At 39.0% G+C, this 22,456-nt stretch overlaps 1 protein-coding gene across 1 annotated transcript in view; it reads right to left on the bottom strand.

Moving 5' to 3' along the window:
- Positions 1-11,832: 11,832 nt before the first annotated feature.
- LOC109695263 (zinc finger MYM-type protein 2) overlaps positions 11,833-22,456 on the bottom strand; it is a 97,269-nt gene continuing 86,645 nt past the window's right edge. Inside the window, 4 exon segments of the mRNA XM_020177681.2 lie at positions 11,833-18,308; positions 19,416-19,536; positions 19,834-20,085; positions 20,675-20,789. Of these exon segments, the coding sequence (XP_020033270.2) occupies positions 18,116-18,308; positions 19,416-19,536; positions 19,834-20,085; positions 20,675-20,789 (681 nt within the window). The 3' untranslated portion in view covers positions 11,833-18,115.

Below are 22,456 nucleotides of genomic sequence, written 5' to 3'. Positions count from 1 at the left end.
CCAAAACAAACCTTTCCTCTTTTTGAGGGAGCTATCTCAGGTATTTTGTCATAGTAACAGAAAGGTAATGCACTATTTAAGCAAAGTTTCAGGCCCTCTGTGATCTGTCTCCCAGCTGTTGGCTAACACCCTTCCTCACCTCTCCCCCTCCCACTAGAGCTCTGCACTTCATCTAGTCTCAACTGTTGTGTGGTCTTCCTGAGGCCCGGCAGACTCCTTCTTCAGTGACACCACCTTCTTAATCCCTAACAGTACAACATTTCCTCTCTGTCTTTCCCTATCAATTTATAATCCAATCCCTCCATGATATCTCCCCAAACCACTATAATCAACATGGTTCCTCTACCCTCTGAACACCAACTATCTTACTTTGTGTTCCTCCTGTGACACGGGTCATCTGCTGCCCAACATGGCAGGTGCCTTTGCTGACAGATGACAAGCTCCCAAGAGCGGGGACCCAGTGTTCTATAATAATATGTTTTACACATGCCTTGCCCACCCACCGTGGGTATCCTAGCCACATGTGATCAAATGAGTAAGCGTGAATGAAGCAAAGATATTGTATTTCCTGTTCCCAGAGAAAAGATAAAGGCTTTTGTGCTTTGGGATTGGCTTTTTGTACCTGTTCATCTAGTCCACATGCATGTGTTTCATTGATCTTAAAAATATCAAATTACTCTTAACAACAATATAAAGACAGAAATGGATGCTCCTTCACAACTTTATCCTTAAAAAGTATAAAAAAGTCAGAGAGTAAATTGCAGAATTATTTTATTAAAATTTCTCAGAGGAACTGCATGAAAATACTAATGATAAGTAGGAGAAAGATGAATATAAAAATGATTATATTAGCTGAGCACAGTGGCTCATGTCTGTAATCCCAGCTACCAGGGAGGCAGAGACCAGGAGGATCGAGGTTTGAAGCCATCCAGGGCAAATATTCCACAAGACCCTATCTCAAAAATACCCAACACAAGAAAGGGCTAGCAGTGCAGCTCAAGTGGTAGAGTGCACACCTAGCCTGAATTCAAGTTCCAATACCACCAAAAAAAAAAAAAAAAAGTTAGTGAGACCCTATCTCAACCAATAAAAAAAAAGGTGGACATAGTGGCCGGAGCCTGTCATCCCAGCTATGTGGGAGGTATAAATAGGAGAACTGAGATCCAGGCGGCTCAGGCATTAACAAGAGACCCTATCTGAAAAATAACTAAAGCAAAAGGTCTGGGAAGTGGCTCAAGTGGTAGAGCAGTTGCCTCAGAAGCATGAGGCCCTGAGTTCAAACTCCAGTACCTAAATAAATAAATGATTGCATTTATATACAAAGAATGTGTGAGGACAGATGGGGTAAATGTTGAAACCTTAAGGGAGTAAATTTTCAGGCATATTTGCTGTATTAAAATGTTTCTCCTTTATGGTTAATAATTGTGCATTCTTTACCACTTTAAGAAAATAATGACTCAAAACCTTTTTAAAAATCCAAAGCAAAATATTTTATTGGTATGAATGAGAATTGTCCAGAAAGCTGCTCCTTACAAATCTTAACAAAAAGAAAAAAAATCTTAACTTTCTACTATCTTTCACGCAGAACTCTTCAGTGTCTTTTTTGCTTCCCGTCTCTTTCTGCATTTCACCAGAATGTGTCTCCATCAGCCTTTCATGACACGGTGACCGTGTGTGGCTGCAGTTCTGTTTTGTTTAACTGGAAGCTGGACCACATGACGGTCTCAGAGATTTCATTCAATAGGACGGAGAAGCTTCTGGGTCACACCATGAGACTCAGGCGAGAGAAGCAGCAAGAAGAATGAGAATTTCATCATCCCCCTATGACCTCAGGATTGTCATAGAACTGTCTTGGGTAAAACTCAACTCGGTTTTTCAGGCTTCTAACATTTACCTCAGAGCTGAGATTTCAGTTATAAAATAAAAGCACTTCTCTCTCAGTTAATACATTTGCTGACAGCATCACTCAAACAAAGCAATCCATTACACATGGCCAAAGAGAAAAAGCTTTTTCTTCCTTCCACACTGGGAGTTGTAAACAATGGTGGACAGACAGACACACGTGGCATAAATGTGAGGACCAGCACCTGCTTAACCTGATCCCAGCTTCTGTCAAAACCTGAAGAGCAAGTTCAAGTACATCCAGATGCGTTCAGGAGGCACTGTAGGAAAGTTTCCCCCCAGGTGCAGGAAAAAGTGCAATTTTACTCTTCCAACTTTCCAACCAGAGAATCCTGGAAGCTTCCTCGCTTCTTGTGACCACAGCAGCAGCGGCTCTCATGCATCTACTGTGTGCCAGGTATTGTCCCCTGCTGCAATGTGCTCCCCCTGCAGTGGGGGCCAGAGAAGAGCCAGACAGTTAGCTGTCAGGATGGCAGTCTCGGGAGAGACACTGGAACATGGCTGGAGACAGAGAGAATGCTGGGCAGAACCCAGCAAGTGTTGCGGGGGGAGTCTTTATCAGCTCTCAGGGCAGGAGTGACACCCAGGGGATGGATGTTCCCTACTGTACCTTTTATGAAGGGCAGGTCCAGGTGCCTGTTTACTGAGGGAAAGAGTGTACAAAGGGGGACCAGAGCTGACTCCCTAAGTGCATTAGAGAGGCTGAGCGTCCCTTCCTGGCCTCCTTTTTCACTAGCATCAGTCCAGGTCAGCATAAATAAGGCAAATGTTGAACAACATTACTTTAAAAGGTGCCAAATCATTAGGCCACTGAGCCACCAATGCTTAAATACTTCAGTCCTGCAAACTCCACCTGTTCTCCTCATCCCCCAGGAAGAAACAGGCAGAGAAGCTGGGTGCCAGCGGCTCCTCACACCTGTAATCTTAACTATTTGGGAGGCTGAGATTGGGAGGAGAGGATCAAAGTTTGAGGCCAGCCCAGGCAAATAGTTTGCGAGACCCCATCTCCAAAATAACCAGAGCAAAATGGACTGGAGGTGTGGCTCAAGCAGTGTAGCACCTGCTTTGCAAGTGCAAAATCCTGAGTTCAACCCCCAGTCCCACCAAAAAAAGAAGAAAAGAGAAAATGAAAGAAATAGGCAGACAGGCAGCCACGGCCAGCCCTAGGGAGGTGGGGAGTACAAGCACCTGCTGCTTTTACCTGCCAGGACCTAGAGCACTTGGGGTGTCCCCAGCCTTGTCATGGGAATAAGCCTTGACCACCTCCAGCAGTGGTCCTCCTAAGCACAGTTTGGAAGTAGGACTTTGTGATCAACACTGTGCGATACCAACAGATATGGAGGCAGGAGCACAGGGAAGAGGTACAAATATGCCAGAACCCTGCCCAGCCTGACCCTTGTTCCCGTCTTTGACCTGACCTTGGAGCTCCTCTGACAAGCTGGCCAGGTGCAGTCCTGATGTGTTGTCTGCCCACTGTGTGTTCCTGGGTCACCTTAGATCACAGGCCCTTTCTGCCTTTGATCACGTGGTGCCTAACAGGCCAGACACACAGTGCATCCTCAACTGTTCCCTGGATGAAGTCTAAGCTATCCACTCAGCTGTGACTACAGAATGCCATATGGAAAAATGTGCTTTGATGGATTTGTTCTTCTCTGCTTGAAATAAAGGAACCAAGGTGGTGGGCATTTAATAAGTGACAAAGTGACAGAGGATAGGTAATTTTGGCATGGCAAACATAAATGAATTTCCCAAAATATCTTTCTCAAACCAAAGCTTAATTTTTTCACACACGGTAGTATTACAAGACATCAGGCATAAATTGGGCTTTTAGTAAAGACCTATATTTCTAGGGCACCAATTTTAATAAATTTCCTTTTTGTTGTTTTTTATTTTTATTTAAATTTATTTCTTATTGTGGTAAAATATATAAAATATACCATTTTAACCATTTTTAAGTGTATAGTTCAATTAAATATTCACATTGCTGTGCAACCATCACTACACTCTATCTTCAGAACCTTTTCTTCTTCTTGACTGAACTGAAAATCTGTGCCCACTAAACAGTTCTGGTTCCCCTTCTCCAGCTGCTGACAACCACCAATCTACTTTCCATCTCTGAACATACATACCCATGACCTCATGTCAGAGAAGCCTAAGTGAAACCGCCCAGCATTTGTTCTTTTGTGTCTGGCTTCTTTCACTTAGTGTGATGTCCTCAGGGCTGACCCATGTCATGGTATGGTAGGGATTTCCTTCCCTTTTAAGGCTGAATAATATTCTATTATATGGATATGCCACATTTGCTTCTCCATTTTTTTTCATGGCCACTGAGTTGTTTCTACCTTTTGACTATTGTGGATAAATTAAGTAATATATTTAACAATTTAAAAATAAAGTAGGGGAGTCTTTGCTTCCATTTCTTGTATGAGGAGCAGGAAATGTTTCTCTTTCTTTCCCCCTGTTCTCCCTACTTATCCTGTTATACTAAAATAAATCCCTGCTAAAACTTCAAAATATAAAAAATGAAGTAGGATTGGAGGAGTGACTCAAGTGGTAGAGTTCTTGCCTAGCAAGCACAAGGCCCTCAATTAAAACCCTAATACCACCAAAAAAAATTCTTTTTAAATAAAATGAAGTAGTTAGTACTAAAAGACATAACAAAAACTAGCAGTCTCCTGCCCTCTTCTATTTTTGTTGTTGGTGGTGGTATGGGTTTGAACTCAGGGCCTGACACTTGCTAGGCTATTTGCCCAGGCTGGCCTCCAACCATAATCCTCCTGATCTCTGCCTCCCAAGGAGCGAGGATTACAGGCATGATCCATTGGTGCCCAACTCCTGCCCACTTCTGATGCCTTGCTGTAGCTCTGCAAAGGCAGTTACTTTCACATCATTTAGCTTTTTCTGGTCATTACAGCCATATTGCTAAGCATACTTGCAGTGCATTTTTTGGGCTTTTATGTTTTTTTAATATAATCTACTAGCTTTTGGTATGGAACAGCTGGCCTCCCCATATTTCCACACACGGTTGTCCTAATGCAACTATGTTCTGCACTGGGAGGCAATCATGTCTCCATGTTTATAGGATCTCTCAGACAGGCTTCAAGCGGGACACAGACACAGAGAAAAAGTAAAGAGAAAGAGTTCTCAATTAAGGCGTTAACTACTAAAGGAATAAGGAGAATCCTGTTAAAGAGCAGGTGACTCCCTCCAGGATAAAGGACACTAGGGCTGAGAGGCCGTGGCTGTGGGAGGCCCTGAGGCAGAGGTGATGGGTGAAAGCGCCAGTGGGCTGCCAGTAAAGTCCACTGAGAAGCTGCCCTCCGGGTCCCACTGGCACCATGAAAACAACAAAAACAAGGCTGAGATGCAAGGCAAGCCCCTTCCTCTCTGAATGTTGCTGGTACCCCCTGCAGACAAGGCTAGAAATGGTGACAGATTCATCTCAGCTCACAAAGCCCGGCTGAGTGGATTTAGAGCTGAGGCACTAACTGGGGCACAGTGCCTGTAACACATGTAACCACCTTTCACTGCCTCCCATGGGGTCAGGATCTTCTCAGCTTCTCAGTGATAATCTCATTTGGGTGGAACAGAACTGCTTTTTTGACAAGGGTGTCCACAGGCGACCTTTCAGGCATGGAACTCTAGACTGCAAGCCATTTCCCTCCCAGTTTTGAAGGCATCATATCGTGATTTCCCAATTCACAGCACTGCTGTTAAGAAGCCCGAGGGCTCTGCAATCCTGGATCTTTTATATGTGCTCTGGGTTTGGGTTTTTTTTTTTTTTTTCTTCCCCCATGAGCCCTTTTGGATTTTATCTTCACAGCCAGAGTTCTGAAATTCTAAGTGATGTTTTCTGGCCCGAGTCTTTTTAAATTAGCAACCCTTGGCACCCTCTACCCTCCCTGGGAGTCCCCTGCAACTGCATCTTTATTCACTGTACTTTCTCTGTTCTCTCTCCGGAACTTCAGGTGGACCGCCTCGGTTGAATTGGTTGTTTTGCTCTGCTTTATGCAAGATTTTCTCAACTCTGTTATTCAACCTTTCTGCTGAATATCTTATTTCTGCTATCACATGTAATTTTTGAGTATCTTTTAAGTTAATTCCCTTTTCCCTTTTTTATTAGTATATATTAATTGTGCAAAGGGGCTTCATTGTGATATTTCCAATATATCACAATGAATTAATGTCAAATTTATTCCCTCTGAATCTTTTTTCATAGCTTCTGATTGTTTCATGGATGTGTTTAAATATCAATTCTAATTCTTTGAAAGTTTTCCTTTGCTTCCACATTGTAGTTCTTTCTTCTACTTTTCTTTCCACTTTGTTTGGATCCTTCTTTCTCATGTTGAAAACTTCCTTGAAATGTCTAGACCATTCTTACTTAAGGATGAGAAAATCCCAAAAGGAAGCTACTGAACATAAGGAGGGTCACTGTAAGGTCACCATGCAGAACTCAGATGTCAACAAATACAAGTGGTACAGGAACAAGTTTTAGGCTTAAACTTTTGGGTTTCACAGTCAGGTATGGCCACACACCTCAATAAAGAGACAATGGCGAAGGTCAGAGAAATGAGATTTAATTGACAGGGTAGGGGCACACTGCTCGAAGAGGCAAGATGGCAGTTCAATCACCTCCCCCCAGACATTCCTTCAGGTTTAAATAGAGGAGGAAGAATTGGAGCAGGCGAGAGGTGTGCTTAATTATGAGGCAGTGCCACGCACAGATGTGTTCTGGTGGTCAGAGGCGGTCAAGGTGGCAGCCCAGGTGGTCTGCTGTGTAGCAGGAGTGGATGTTTATCCATAGCTCCTGTCCTTGTTGGATTTCAAAATGGCTGCAAAGTGACAGCAGGAAAAAATGGCCCAGAGCAAAGGACACAGACACAAAAGAAGGCTGGGGTGCCTGACTTCTGTCCTGCTTTCCATTCATGGGGCCAAGTAAGGAGTCAGTGCTTTTCAGCAAAAGCAGCTTTTAAGCATCTCTTACAGAGATATTGCTATTTTTGTTCTGGGCTGGCCATATCCTCAGACAGGAACCCCAAGATCTTTAAATGGGCTAAAAGCCTGGCTGGAGCTGCCTGGATGCCAAGGTCGAGGCCCTCACTTTCATTTGCAGTCTTGTATGCAGCCCCTCTTCTCCTACCTCAGTCTCCCCTAGTCTCTCTGCTGCACCTCTCTCCAGAGACTAAACCTTGACTTTTATGGGTACAGGAAAAGCCTAGGCTGATCCCATCTTGGAGTAAGCGCCAAATGGCTTCTCTGGTAAGCTTTTGTTTTTTGAAACAGGGTCTCATTCTGTAGCCAAGCTGGCCTCAGCTTCCTAAGTGCTTGGATTATAGATAGCTTTGTGCTATGACACCCAACTCTGATAGATTTTTTAGCAATCTCTTACACCCCATCTGCAGAGTATCTAGTGCTTCCAATTCTTGAAACTTTTGGGAGTTCTGGAGCATAAATCACTAGCTTTATGTTAGATTTCACAAACAGGTGTAACTTTGTAGTGTAGTGACTAAGAACACAGGGTCTGCAGCTGCAGTGCTGTCAGAACCCTCATTTCATCACTTGCTAGCTGGTCACCCTAGACAAGTTATTTTGTCTCTTTTTTGCCTTCAAAAAATAAGGATAATAAAACTACCCTGTGACAGCTCACAGCAGGGATCACCACACTACAATTCACAGGCAAATCTGGCCCATAGTGGGTTTATGCATGGTTATGAGCTAAGAATGGTTTTTACAATTTTATCTGATTATAAAAATCTCACATAACATACCAATAAAATGTTAGGAAGGCCACAATGCCTAAAAACATTTACTCTCTGGCTCTCCAGGGAAAGTTTTATAACCCTCACCTTATAGGGGACTTGTATTAACTGAGCAAATATGGGTAAAATACTAGAAGATCATTTATTTCAATACCATCATACACTAAAACTCTCTCTCTCTCTGGATACCCATTGAGACTACTTGCAAATCCCAAAAAGATTAAGTTAAATGAAAAAGGACCAAAAACTGTGCTCTGAGGTCACAGGACGGGGGGGGGGGGTATCAGGAAACAATACTGAAAAGAACTAGATGAAGTAGGAGAAAAAGCAGAATATAGAAGACTGGAAGCTGTTTTTCTTTCTTCTGAGTCAGGGTCTCCCCATGTTGCTTGGGCTGGAGTTGAACTCCTGAGCTCAAGCGATATTCCTGCTCAGCTTCACAAGTAGCTGGGACACAGCAGTGTGTGCCACTGTGCCAGCTTTGAAAACTGAGTTTTAAGAGACTGACAGTGCTGCAGTGATCTAAACGCTGATACATAATGTGGCTATGGTATTACCCACTGGAGGCCACAGGTGACACTGGTGAAGGCAAAGACAAGTTAGAGACTGTGACACTCACTTGAGGAAATTCTACCAAGGTAAAAAATTCACTTGAGGAATTCTACTGAGGAAAGCAGAGATGGGCTGGAGGGAAAGAGAATTCAAAGGGGTGTGGGGCGGGGTAAAGGGTGAAATCACCTGCAGCCTGTTAGCACACTAATGCAGCCAACCAGATGCTGTGGGTGGGTAGAAGTAATGGCAGATCAATGGAAGTCTCTTTCAATTGCTTTGAAATTGCATTAACTTTTTTCATTGCAGCAGTGAGCAAGGTGAGCAACCAACTGGAGTTGGCCAACTCCCAGCTACAAGCTAAGCCTTACCTACTGTCTGCTCTCACATGGCTCTTTACCCAGCAAAGGTTTTTTGATAGTTGGAGAAATTGAAACATTTTAGAACAGGAATTCAAATTTCAATGAGCATAAAAATGGATTGGAACGCAGCCTTATTTTCCTACTTACCCATGGTCTATAAGCTGCTTTTGCTCTACAAGGGCAAGGGCAAGGAGCTGGGACAGGGAAGTACCCAAGGCTCTTGAATCTCAACACTGCTGTGCAGGTAGATTGCAGGGAATCGTGAAGGTGTCCAAGGGCCACGTGTGTAGCTGCACAGCAGCGGTGGTATTTTTTTTTTTTTTACCAGTGTGATCTCATCATGTGAAAGCAGGATGTCACCTGTGGAATGTGACTATCACTGAATGACATGGCACTGCATCCATTATGCATCATGCCACAATAGCAATGGTAAGGTAAAAGAATGCAACGACCACCATTATCAGCACTCACCACAGTACTTCCAACTCCAGAAAAGCAATGGTCAGGATAATTAGAAATTTCAAAGTTGGAGTATCTCATTCCAGCAGAATATGCTCACAAAAATGAAAACTTCAAATGAGGGTATTACCAAAGGAAATTAAAGCAGTTTACCCATGGCAAAATAATACCTTAGCTTAAGATATTGGCTTTTTTGCCAAGAAGAATTAAAGTGCAACTGTGCAACTGAAGACTCCCCCTAACCTCTCAACCGGAAGAGGTTAATCCGCACAATGGCATGCTCACAGGCCACTATCTTCCGTAAAGGGAAGGAATCCAACAGAATTGGGCAAATACCTTCCAAGCACAGAAACAAGGCAGATGTTTTTAAGTGGTTTTTCTCGAGACAGGGTCTTGCTATGCAACTCACAATCCTCCTGCCTCAGCCTCTTGAGTGCTAGGATTAAGCTCTTGATGAATTGACACTACGTAGTGTCTGAAGAGTCAGTGCAAAGTTTGAAGTGACTGAACAATTCACTTCTTTTTTTACCCCTCTCTTGCAGTGCTAGGGATCAAACCCAGGATCTCACACATACAAGCAAGTCCTCTACCAGAGCTACACCCCATCCCGAAGAGTTAGCTTCTATGAACACATCTGTAGGTTAACAGCATCTGTAGCATGAGATGAACTTTGAACAGCATGAGGAAGTGCCTAAGCTGCTTATGTTACTTGTGATTGTGACTCAAGAATATTCTCAAGAAGTGGAAAAATCATGAATTCAGTAAAACTGTGCAAGTAGAAACTGCTAAGATGGATACAAATAATGTACATAGAGTAGACAAAGTCTTTGTTGAAAAGTTAATGCTTGAAGCAGAGGTCGTTGCTGAAATACCTGATGATGTTAGTGTACCAGGAGTGTCAAGGTGATCTTCTCTCTTCTCTGGACTTAGTCATCAGTTCCATGAATTTCTGTCAAAAAATTGAACAACTCTACTGGCTCTACCACACAGCAGCTAAAGAGCTTAGCAGTGGTTTTATTATGATGATTTGCACTTAGGGTCAAATTGAAATTTTTCTCAGTGTGAATAAAACCACTCAATTACTATTACTGAATGCTTTGTAGAGCTTTGAAAATCAGCTTTTGTTTCAGGCTTGATGATTTTCTTACTGAACCTAAAACTACCAGGCACAACAGTACGTAAGTACAAAACAATGCAAAGAAGTAATTTCCCATAACTAATGTTGCTTAAGTCACAATCACAAGTAACATAAGCCCCTTCTCATGCTGTTCAAAGTTCAAAGCAGAGGTGACATCCCCACTTCCATACACCCTGATAGTACATTTTCCAACATCCAACGATGGTTCCGACAGTTTTATGCACAAATAATGGCAATTTCCATATTCCAACATCCAACTGTGCAACTGAAGACTCCCCATAACCTCTCAACCGGAAGAGAAGAATGTACTTGATTAAAATTGCTTGCACATGGTTTTGTATCAGTATTTGACAATATCTACCTGTTCGAAGACGTTTTGAAGACGAAACACATAAAACCTAGCAGATCATCTTCTGCAATCAATTTGGGTGATAATGAACTGCTTACTAGTTTTGAAACCCAAGTTAGGAGAATAGATATTCCCCAGGAGGTGCTCCATCCTTCTCACTGAATCTGTACTAGAAAAAAAAAAATGTGTATTTTTATCATTGTAAGCTTTTGAATTCGGTAAAAATTTGTGGAAATATCTTGTATCTACATAATATCCTCAATGTTGCCTCCCGGTCCCAAAGCCTAAAACATTGAGCCTTTACAGAGTTTTCTGAACACTGAGGAAAGGACGGGAGAAGCATTAAAACTCAAGGAGAGGCTGGAGACACAGTTGCAGGCGCACAAGGCACAGACAGGGCTGGTGTTCTGAGTGTGGCTGTTACTGGCTCTGCTTAAGCCACCTGCCTTACCCATCTGCTTTCTAGCATCCAAGATTTTGCTGCATGCTCATCTATATTTTTGTCTTCGCACACCCTAATAAACATGCTGCATTAGTGAGAAGAGTAGCCTGGAGGTCCTCTTTCATTCCTGGCACAGGACTGGACAGCCAAGGGGTAGCTCAGGAGCACACACAGATTTCAGGCATTAAGGCCTAAACTTAGATCACAGCTCTGCCATGTACTACTTGTGTGGCCCTGGAATTTAAACTGTGAACACCAATGACAGATACCTCATGCGGTGACACAGAAAACACTCCCCAAAATTATTGCTTTTATTTCCACAGCAATTCTTGGGCATGGGGTTGGGTGCAAGAAAAGGGTGAACAACCAGATAAATGGGTCTGTCTCAAATATGCACCCTAATTACGGTGAGCCACTTCACTATGATAAAACGAGAAGCATGTGCCCTCAGCTCCTGACTCTCTGGAGCCCAGCACATAAAACTAAGCGGTATCTGGAAAGAAAACGAAGGCACAGCTAACACCAAACTTTGTCTGTGTAGTTTCTCTTAGAAAGTCTCCTAGGGAAGGACTCTCAAACCCTGAAAAACATAAAAATTTGTATAAAAGCAGCTTTATAAATACCTCTATTATGCTATTTCTTGCTATTCTGTTTTCCTTTAAGTCTCCGTTTTAGAAAAGTCCACATGACTTAGAAGTGTTTATGATGAGTTAGTATAAACCATCAAGCCTGCATTCCATCTCTGACTGTCACAAATGGAGGACTGAGGCACTCAGAGGTAGTAGTCAGAAAAGACGCACACGGAAACAAACGCAAGAGACACATGCTCAGATGCACACCAAAAAAACAGGCACTTCTTCATGCATCACAGGTCTAATTTCCAATAGTTCTTTTATTTTCAAAGTTCTTGAACTCAAAAAGTACTTATAATCATTGATTCATTCAACAAACATTTAACACCTAGTACGTGCCAGGAACTTTCCTAGGAACCTGGAATACAGCAAGTATCCCAAGTTACGTTACATTCTGGCGAAGTATGCTGTGCTTGCAGCAAGGTGACAGGTTGAAAATGAAATGGACAAGCATTACCTAAGACTGACAACCTCCCATTGGCAGCTGTTTACTGCTATTTTCAATTTGCACCTCTCTGAATCCTAAAAGCAGCAGGCACCTCCCTCTTAACAGAACAGGAAACAGGTGCAGTAGGTAAGTCAGAAGACAGAGCTGGTCTAACAACAGGTCTGGAGTGGATAATTTCACTTTGAAATACAAGTGATTGCGCGCAGTAAGACCTATCTTATCTGGCAGCCCACCACACACTCTTTCCCAGCTTGAGTAAGTCCCAGAGAGGAGCTGGGCTTTAAGTCCTACTGTATTACCAGCACCTAGGTTAAGTGCCTGGAAGAATAATCAATTTGTTGAATGAATAAATGACCGGCTCCATGACCTGAATGCAGTTCTCCATGAAAGTGTCATACTATGTAGAATACTTATGCTACAAATACTAAGGCAGGGTGGAAACTAAAAGAAAGTAGTTATTTTTAAGTGCTTCAGAATTCATGATGGTTCTAAAACTGCCACTTGTAATTTATTCCCACTCTAAGCACTTCATGCATTTTTCTTAAAATATGGAAAATTTACAGAAGAAACCTTTCCGTTAAAACTGCTATATATTTTAGTAAAGGAAAATATTAGACCTATTAGTTTTCTTTTACAGGTTGGCAATTCCTTATCAGTAATTTTGAGATTAAAAAAAATCTGAAAAACTAGTTTTGTCTAAAGTTTGTGACAGAAAAATGACCTGGACTACATAAGACATAGTTTATTCCAGTTACATGTCTGGTTCATAACTGCATAAAGCTTGATTTTGTGGTGTTACTGCAGACACCCTGTACAGTTTTATGTAACCTACAACATACATCTCATCTTCCTAAAGGAAAAAATTCTGAATCCTGAAATTTCCAAGGATTCCAACATTTACAGTACCCTCACACCAAAAATAGAATCGAGACCTTGTGCTATGTACTATTGCCATCTGCTGACATGTATTTAGAACTACAAATATGTAACCAAAAGGGTAATGTTTCACCTTACATAGAGCTAAGACTTATGACTTAGCAAATAGTTGAGTGTATTTCCAAAAGCAATTGCTATGGAAAACAAGTATTTAGTGAAGCTATCAAAAACAAAAATTGTAATGCTATAAACCTAGCTACTTGGGAGGCTGAGGTTAGGAGGATTATGATTCTAGGCCAGCCCGGGCAAATATCTTGCAAGACACCATCTCCAAAATAACCACTGCAAAAAATGGGCTGGAGGTGTGGCTCAGATGGTAAGAGTGAAAGCATGAAGCCCTGAGCTCAAACACCAGTCCCACAAAAACCAAAAACTAAACAACCAGCAAAAACCCCCTCTACCCTTGGGCTTTGTGTGTTCTGCCCATTTTACATAACCTAGAAGTTGAACTACTCATCTTGACTTCCTAGAGCTGAATTCCTTTCAGGCTTTGCTGATGCACATAGGTGCTCTAGCAACCCACTTTTTCTTTTTTAAAAACTACTCTTGGTTTGGGCTTAAAGCCAGAGGTAAGTACTGATGCCATCACAGCAGTACCATTAAAATAATCAGAACCTGCTCTCTGCTGATCAATTCTAGCAGACTAAAAAGCAATGGCAGTTACAGGAATCTTATTGCACGTACTCATAGGCAATAGTGACTCTCTACAAAACCTACTCTACACCATCATCTATACCCTAAGACCTGTTTGGAGTACTTCTGGGTGTCCACACTGTCTTTGTTAATTATCACACACGTACACACACACTATCCATTCCCTAGGAATTAAATGTATGGTATCTTGTCCACTCCCCGCCCAACCCCTTTAGAAAACTAATTTCTTAATCTTTTTTTTTTTTTTTTGCTTCCTTCCTAAATACCATGGAGAGCAGCAGTTCTTTGGTACTGAGGAAATACATAGCAAATATTAATCTGTGTCTTAATGTACATTTTGTGTGCTGAGTTTAATTCTGAGGAGTTACCTGAGTTGGACTTTAAAAAGAAAGTGTCTGACATGTTCTCAATTAAGGCTGTTTTAGAAAAGATCTCTTCCCTTCTCCAAGAAAATGTGCTTCTAAATAAATCAGAAGGATTCAAACATAAATCTGTAAAGTTTACTATCAACTGTGTTCAATTTGAAACTCCAGGATCAAAAATGAAGGCAATGTTGCCATTTTACAGATAAAGCAATTGAAGCCTAGACAGAATAAAGAACTTTAAAGTCTTAAAAGAGCTGTAATTGGTCTCGTCCATACACTACAATAGAAAGTATACTTGGTTAAGATCTCCATCTCCCATCAGTGATACAATGGTGTGTGGCCCTCTCTCTTCAATTCTATAATATAGGTTAAGTATTGCTTGGTACCACAAGCATTTCGGATTCCACAACACTTGCATAAACTTCACTGGTTGAGCATCCCGAAACTCCACAGCGTCACGTTGGCATTCTGAATGTTTTGGATTTTAGAGCATTTCAGATTTCAGATTTTCAAATTAGGAATGCTCAACTTGTACTTTACTTACAAGTTAAAAATTGTAGCTTCTACTTTGTTCTTTTTCAAAAAGCCTAAACTCACGAACTTGTTAACTCAGTAATTAGGATATCACCTGCCTTGATTTCAGGGACAACTTTCTCTTTTCTAATTCATTTACAAGGTGGTGGGATCAGAGCAAACCTCCTATCATCCAGTTCCCAGGTAAAACAAAATAAAAGTACAAATTCAGATACCACTAGAATAGAAACACTATTCCCAGCCCCCAACTGATACAGCTAACCTGTTCTGGGTATCAGTTTCTAAGTCGGTAAGGTTCTGTTAGTAGAATGGTATACCCAGAAACTCAACGCAGAAGTTTTTGAATCCTGGAAAACAGTCTTAAAATTGATCTAATCCTAAGAACACAGAAGAACAGAATAATTGAATTTAGGAATCTTTCCCAAATATGCATTAGGGGCTTCTTAAGGGGGAAAACCCAAAAGTATTATAGTTTGGTTAAAGAAATTTATTCTTTTAAAATACTTTCATGTACACTTTTATAACTATTCTGTTTGAAGGGAATAAGGAAGTTATCCTACAGTTGATGTTAGCTTAGACAAAAGTGACATATGTATAAAAATACATTTAGGAAATAATTGGCAAAATAAAAATGTAAATATTTATAGTGATTTAAGACTGCAAGATATTTAGAAACTCAGATTAAATGTACCCACACTAGAGTAGTTCAAACCCAAACTTGCATTTCTGATTTCTCCGTTACTGTAATAATACATATATTTGTGCATAACACTATGCATAAATGAGTTAAGTCCTTTTGCAAATCATAATTGCCCAGGACAAAAGGAAATTCCATCAGAGAAACAGTGATAAATTGGAATGCAAAGCATAATATGCACCTTCCTTCTATTTCAATGTTTAACACACTGGTAATAGTTAAACGAAAAACATGAATTACTATTTAAGCAAAAATTTATTATTTTCTTGGAAAAGCTCAGCTTCTTGCCTAGAAAAATCCTTTAATATGTTACCTAAGACAGTAAAAGTTCTTTTAAAAAAAAACACATTAAGATTCAATTTGCATGGAAAATCCATCTCCCTAATATAGCTAATCAATGAATGATTTTAAAAGGCAAAAATCATCTTCAGAACAGAAAAATATAGCATCTTCCATAGATATCAAGACAATAAAGTTATATTTACAGGATGCTATCTACAGTCAGAAATTACCAAGAAGCAAAAATAAACCGCTATCACTTCATTGTCCTTTTCCTCGGTAGTCTGCTAGGACCACACAAAGGAAATCCAGGAGTCAATGAAGTGTGTTCTGTCCAAGAACAGACAATTCTCATAAAATAGTTTCTTTTTCTTTTCCCCCTGAGAGTCAAGTCAATCTATCATCGGATTGCAATCAAGACAAAGACAAGAGCTCTAAACCCATGTGAAGATCAAAATAATGTAGGCAGTTCCTTCTTTAAAAAAGCTAAATACACAAGAGAAGACAACACAAATAGCAGGACATGGTACTTAGGTGCATAATAGTAGTAGGACCATGGCAGAAATTTATGAATTTGGTAACATATACAAGAAGTGACATTTGGGAAAATATTTATTGCTCTTTTATGGAAGATAGCACCACTTTGAAGAATAAAAGATGGCTAGGCTGAACCACCTTTTAATCAATAGTATGCATTTATAGGAAAAGTGCTGAAAGAAGTTGCTCTGGAAAAAAGTTTAAGGAAGTCTCTGTATTATATATTTTAAGTGTTAAACAACTTCTTCATGAAATAGACAATTGGCAATCTATTTTAGGAATTAACTTATATCAGATTTACTATCATCAGTCTGATTATCACTCAAGAAATATAAAATCAAGGGACTGAAAAGTTATTTGCACTTATAAAACAAGTTAGAACACTATAAAGTAAATTTTTAGGCCAAACATTTCAGATAATTATTGCTTAAATATACAATGATTATACCTGTGAATTTTTCCAAATCATAACTGACAAACCTCCTTTAGTGTGTTCACATTTATATAAGGGAGAGACACATATTTAGGGATGTTTGGACACTCCTACCCAGTATGGAAAATTGGCCAATTTCTCCCCGAACAATCTTTAAGAACTAACATCACCATGGTGACTCAGGATTTAGAAAAAAGAAAGTAACATAATTACACACACAATACAAAGTTCAGCCAAATGATTTCCTTATGATAATTTGCAACTAGCACTTTACTCAGTCTTCAGAAAGTAGGATTTTAAGTTAATTTCCTTATTCTAAAAGAAAAGGTCTGAACAGGTAAATTGCTATGCAGAAGCACAAAGTTGTCTTTTTAATGCAATCTTCTATAAGAAGTAGTCAAGTTTTTAAAAGCCAAACAATCTAACATTAAACATGATTTCCTCTGTGACAGAATTTATCCATCAGTTTTTCTTTGTTCTTTAAGCATCTGAAATAATCAGAATTACTACACTGGTAATATTCAGAGTAAAATGTGATCCTATCTTATTTAAAGTAGCCTGACTTTCTGTAACTACTATTTGGGAAGTGGCATTTTAAAAAATAATTTTATCCAATGTATGTATCAATTGTATTTGGAAGCAGGCACAAAAATTGTAATAAAACTGACAAAAGTTTACTCTACTATGCAAGTAATATTGCAGCATGATCTGTTTCCTGGGGGTGGGGGGGAGGTAATTCTTTTTTAAAAAATCAAACCTCTATCAATGAAGGGAATTTCAGTACTTAATGGTTGGCAGAGATTCTTATACTTTCATCAGACATCTTTATCAACAAAAATGTCTTAAAGATCTTGTTTTCAACTTATAGTCATTCTTTACATATACTATGTATATATATATATATATATATATATATATATATTTCTTTTTAATTGATTGGGGTGATGCAGAAAGCCACAAATGAGAAAAGGACACTAAGTTTTAATAAGGGGAACAAAAGGTCGTTTTCACCAGTATAGATAGTCACATTACAGCACACCAATCATGACAGCATTCTCTTGTCTATTTTTGGTACAGAAGATGGTATCTCTCTACATAACCTTGTAAGGCTTCAGCAACTAAAATGTAAAACAAACAATCCCCCCCCAAAACAAAACAAAAAACCCAGCCTATTAGTTTACATTTTATTTTAAAAATTGTGAAAGACACTGCAAGTTCTAAACTTTTAGTAGTGCTACCCATACACAACCATCTGGTCAAGAACTCAGTAAAGCGCCCCCTTTAGAGGAAGCTTTGCAACAGCAGATTTGTGCAATATGGATGTTTTTTACTACAAGAAAAAATTATACATGGCACATTCTCATTCATATTTTGTAATGTAAAAAGTTATAAACATACCTAATCAAATAAATAATAATAAAAAAAGAATTTGAATGTATTTGTTAAGTATCCTAAAACCACTACATAGAATAATGGCAACTTTCACTCACAGATTATTTACACGGTAATACCCAGTGTGGGTACACTGCTACAAAACCCAAAACAGAAGGAGTAAACTTGAAATGTTTTCCATAGTAAAGATCTAGCAGCATGAGTATCTAATGCTGTTTTATCCCGACTGTTTCTGAAGCGTTCCTTTTTTACTCTGTGTCTTCATCCAGTTCATAATTGTCTTTATCATAAATATCTTTTACTAGAAGAACCCGTACGAGCATATTTTCCAAGGTGTTTCGGTCCAGTGAAGTAGATGTGTACCAGACAGGGCTATCTGTAGAACTAGAGCATTCTGGTTGCAAATAAAAAACATCCATTCTCTGATTAAGATTCTGTGGACTTTGGAGGAAAAAAGAAAAGGTCAATTAAATTAAAAATAAATAAATAAAAATTTCCTAAAACTTTCCTTTCTTCTTTCAAGGATAATTCAGACCCCAGTAATCACACTACATGGTCAGGTCCCCTGCTCACTACTTACATTACTATTCTGTCATTAAAATAGTCTCAAAATTAGATCCTGTGACAAAAGTATTACTTCCCTCCTATAATTTAAACTCTGTATTTCAGGGACTCTGAGACACCATTAATAGATACACAATTATTTATCATTATTTTAATGGTGCCAATTTATAATTTTAAGATACATCAACTTAAACATGCACCTCAGTTCCAGGGACTAGTGAAATGTGCAAAATCTGACTGAGAATTGATGAAATATGGAAACACATACAATAAAAATACTTACTCCACATTACACAATAGAAAAACATTAAAACACCAACAAAATAATACTGAAATAGGAATTTCAACCTAACAAACAGTTACTGCCACGGGAAGATCCTAATACTGCTGCAGTCAAATACAAATACCCTTAAGGCATGTTCATAAATACTAGTATCTTGGAGGCAACATTATTGTTTTTAAAGTCTTGACAGCTATCCTGGGATCTAATTGTGATTTATAAAGCTGTTTACATAAGGAAGTATATTCTGAGTTCATGCTATCCTTCTGAAAATTAAGTGCTTACTTACAAGGTACAACATGAAATAATCCATGGTTCCCAAACATTTAAAAAAATTTGGTTGTAATATGTTAGCTAAGGAAGACAGCAGTGGTATAACTAAAAAGTGTAGTGCCTTGAAAACACTATTGTATCTTTCAGAACTTCTTGGAGAACTATTTTCCCTTAAATGTAAGCACTGAGTTTCCATCTCTGCCTTTAAATATACCTTCTCACCAGGAACTGGCAAACTACAGCTAGCCACTTGTTTGTGTACAGTTTAACACAGCACAGCCATGGGTCATGAGCTCATTACTATGCACCATGTGGCTGCTCTGCAGCTGCAACACAGAACCAAGTAGAAGCAAGAGAGAAACTAGAAAGCCCAAGGTCTACAGAGTTAGCATCAACCAAATTAGACTGCCTTCTTAAAAAGTAATGCTCACCTTTTGGATAAGTAGCATTCAAACATTTTCACAGGACATCTAGAAGGATTGGTTGTGTTTTCAATTTGTTCAAATACTGGCTCATCATCTTCATGTTTTCTTTTTCCAGTAGTAATTTTATCTTAAAAAATAAAAATTAAATAAATCTCCTAAAATTACCTTGAAGAAAGACAGCACTATTCATTCCAAGCATCTCTGTCAGCAAAATGGGACCCCTTCAGGGTCTACACTGGAGCTTTTACTAATGTAAAATTAAAAAAAAAAAAAAGAAGGAACATTATAAGAAGACACAGTTTTTCTGCTTTGTGAAAATGACAGTTGGTAGGTTCTGAACAAGTGACTCAGGTGGGGCTTTAGTAAGGCAAGGTTTGAATATTACCACTAAAGACAATCTCAAACTAAAAATCTGATACACTACCTTCATTATCTGTTCCACATAAGGAAGACACTTGGTATCGGAGACATGCTTTGTTTTCCATGGTTAAAGGATTTTTTTTCCAGTGCCTAAACACAGTGCCAAAGGAAAGTCTTAAGTGTTGTTCCACTGTTTTCAGGCCAAAATACTTAGTGTTAAAGTAGAACAGGGTATTCAAAAGAGCTACTGGAGAGTGTGATCCTAGTTGTTTTATCCTCCAAAGATAGTCTTCTTCAACTCGAGAGAATATCGACCCTTAAATAGAGAGAACTACTTTAAAACAATTATCATGAATAAGAGTTTTCATTTAACCACGAAGAAATAAAGTGAATGTAAAACAAATCTGTATCAATTCTCCATAAACCCCATGTCAAGTAGAATGAATGTCAGAATTATTTATGTAGTTCTTTAACAACACCAAGGCTAGGAAACACTATGGAACCATCATCTCAATGAGGTATTGGATGTTTCCTCTGTCCTTTAGTAGGACTAGCAGACATGATCAGGTAGTTTCCATATATACATACACATTTCCTTCACACATCTGTTAACAGTGATTTAAGAGAAATTTACCTCAGAAGCTCCACTGAAGGGCTTAAGACAAACATTCAATTTGGACTCCAGAGAAAGTAAGTCACATTTATTACAAAGTTTTTTTATGAACACTAGTTATTACCACCACATTCATTTACAGTTCAACAAGAGATGAACAGATCACCTCATGAATAAGTACTCTAAAAAAAAAAAAACCACCTAGTTTAAATTGTTTATTATTTTTAACATACTTTCTGTAGAAATAATCCCAATATGAAGTTAGCAACACTTATTTTTAAAATAGCATTACCATCTGGAAGTATGCTTGGTTGCCAACTTCGGAGTATCTTATTCAATTCTTGCTCAAACATCTGGTATCCAGGATCAATAAATATGTTGTCCTTTCTATTACTCCCACACAAGTACTACCAAGAAAAAAATTCATTGAAGGAAGTTAATTATAAACAGTGAATTTATTACACTCTGTATTAAGAGTGTATTAAAATAAGACATAGCTTTATGTCTAGGAAAACCAAGCATACTAATAAAACATGAGACTGGCTTCATGTAGTCATCTACAAATCCTAAAGAACAACAAATCACCAGTTCAGCTGTTGTTTAAAACACATAAAGCTGAAATATACACTACAGAATCTAGAATACAAGAACTGAATGAAAATTACCAGGTCTATCAGACACAAAGTAAAACATGTGACTCCAATACACACTATATAGAACATGGAGAAAAATATAAACTTTAAGAGTAATTAAATGAATGATTAGATGAAAACTGTTGAGGAGTAAGGATGGGATGAAATGGTACTCTAGCTCCTGGAAGCTTTCTTCTAGCATTCTGACTTTGCTAGGCTAACACTTTTTACCCTTACTGTCTCTATATGCTTGATTCTCCTCCTTTAAGTCAGTACAAGTTTATAAACCTTGTAACTTACTATGATAAACTGTAAATCTTTTTTTTTTTTTGGTGGGTCTGAGATTTGAAAACAGGGCTTTGTGCTTACAAAGCAGGCACTGTACCATGACAAATCTTAAATCTTAACAGTAGGGTTTTTGCAGAAAGATTTAAACACTAAAGTTTGCAAAGTACACCTAAAGGGGATTTAAAAATAATACAATGTAGCCAAAGTGATGGCTCACACCTGTAATCCCAGCTATTCCACAGGAGGATCACGATTCAAGGTCAATCCAGGCATAAAGTTCTTGAGACCCCTATCTCAACTAACAACCTGAAATGGTGGTACATACCTGTCATCACAGCTATGGGGGAGCAAAAACAGGAGGATCAAGGTCTAGGCTGGCTTGGGCATAAGCATGAAAGCCTATACCCAAAATAACGAAGCCAAAAAGGGCTGGTGGAATGGCTCAGGTAATAGAGCACCTGCTTAGCAAGCAGAAGGCCCTGAATTCAAACCCCAGTACTGCCTCTCCCCCCTTACAATTAAATAAAACAATATAAAAATATACGGTAACACCACAAGGAATGGGAGGCGGAAATTGGAAGTACACTATTAGAATATAAAACAATCAGTATTTTTGTAAATAAAGTTTTCTTGGAACAGAGATCAGGGTTCATTTGCTTGTTGTCCAAGCTGCTTTCTTACTGTAATGGCACAGTTCAATGGTTGTAGGCACAACCATGACCTGTAAAGCCTAATACACTCCCAATCTGCTCATTAAAAAAAAAAAGTTTTGTCAGTCCCTGGTATAAACAGTTTTTAATTTTTTAATTAAAAGACAGATATTGTCAAATTGAATTTTAAAAAGAAGCAAGGCTCAATAATAAGCTGTATATAAAAACCAACTTTAAATAAAAAGACACAGTAAAAAGTAAAGTAAAAGCCCTGAGTTCAAACCCTAGTGCTACCCGACACTCCCAAAAAAAGTAAAGTTAAAGTAAAAGAAAGGAAAACAAATTACACTACGTATATGTAATAAATCCTGAGGCTAGGCTGTCATCATCTGAGTTTTGATGTAATGAGACCTTCTACTAGCCAGAAGGACTACTGGCCAACATAATTCCAGTACAAAAACATAGTTACTGACACCAATTGATAAAAGTTTGGCAATCAATGGA

Source organism: Castor canadensis, chromosome 10 (genome assembly GCF_047511655.1).
Source record: "Castor canadensis chromosome 10, mCasCan1.hap1v2, whole genome shotgun sequence".
NCBI lineage: Eukaryota > Metazoa > Chordata > Mammalia > Rodentia > Castoridae > Castor > Castor canadensis.
Note: the sequence above shows the minus strand (reverse complement) of the source record. Positions and strands in the feature narration are given on the sequence as shown.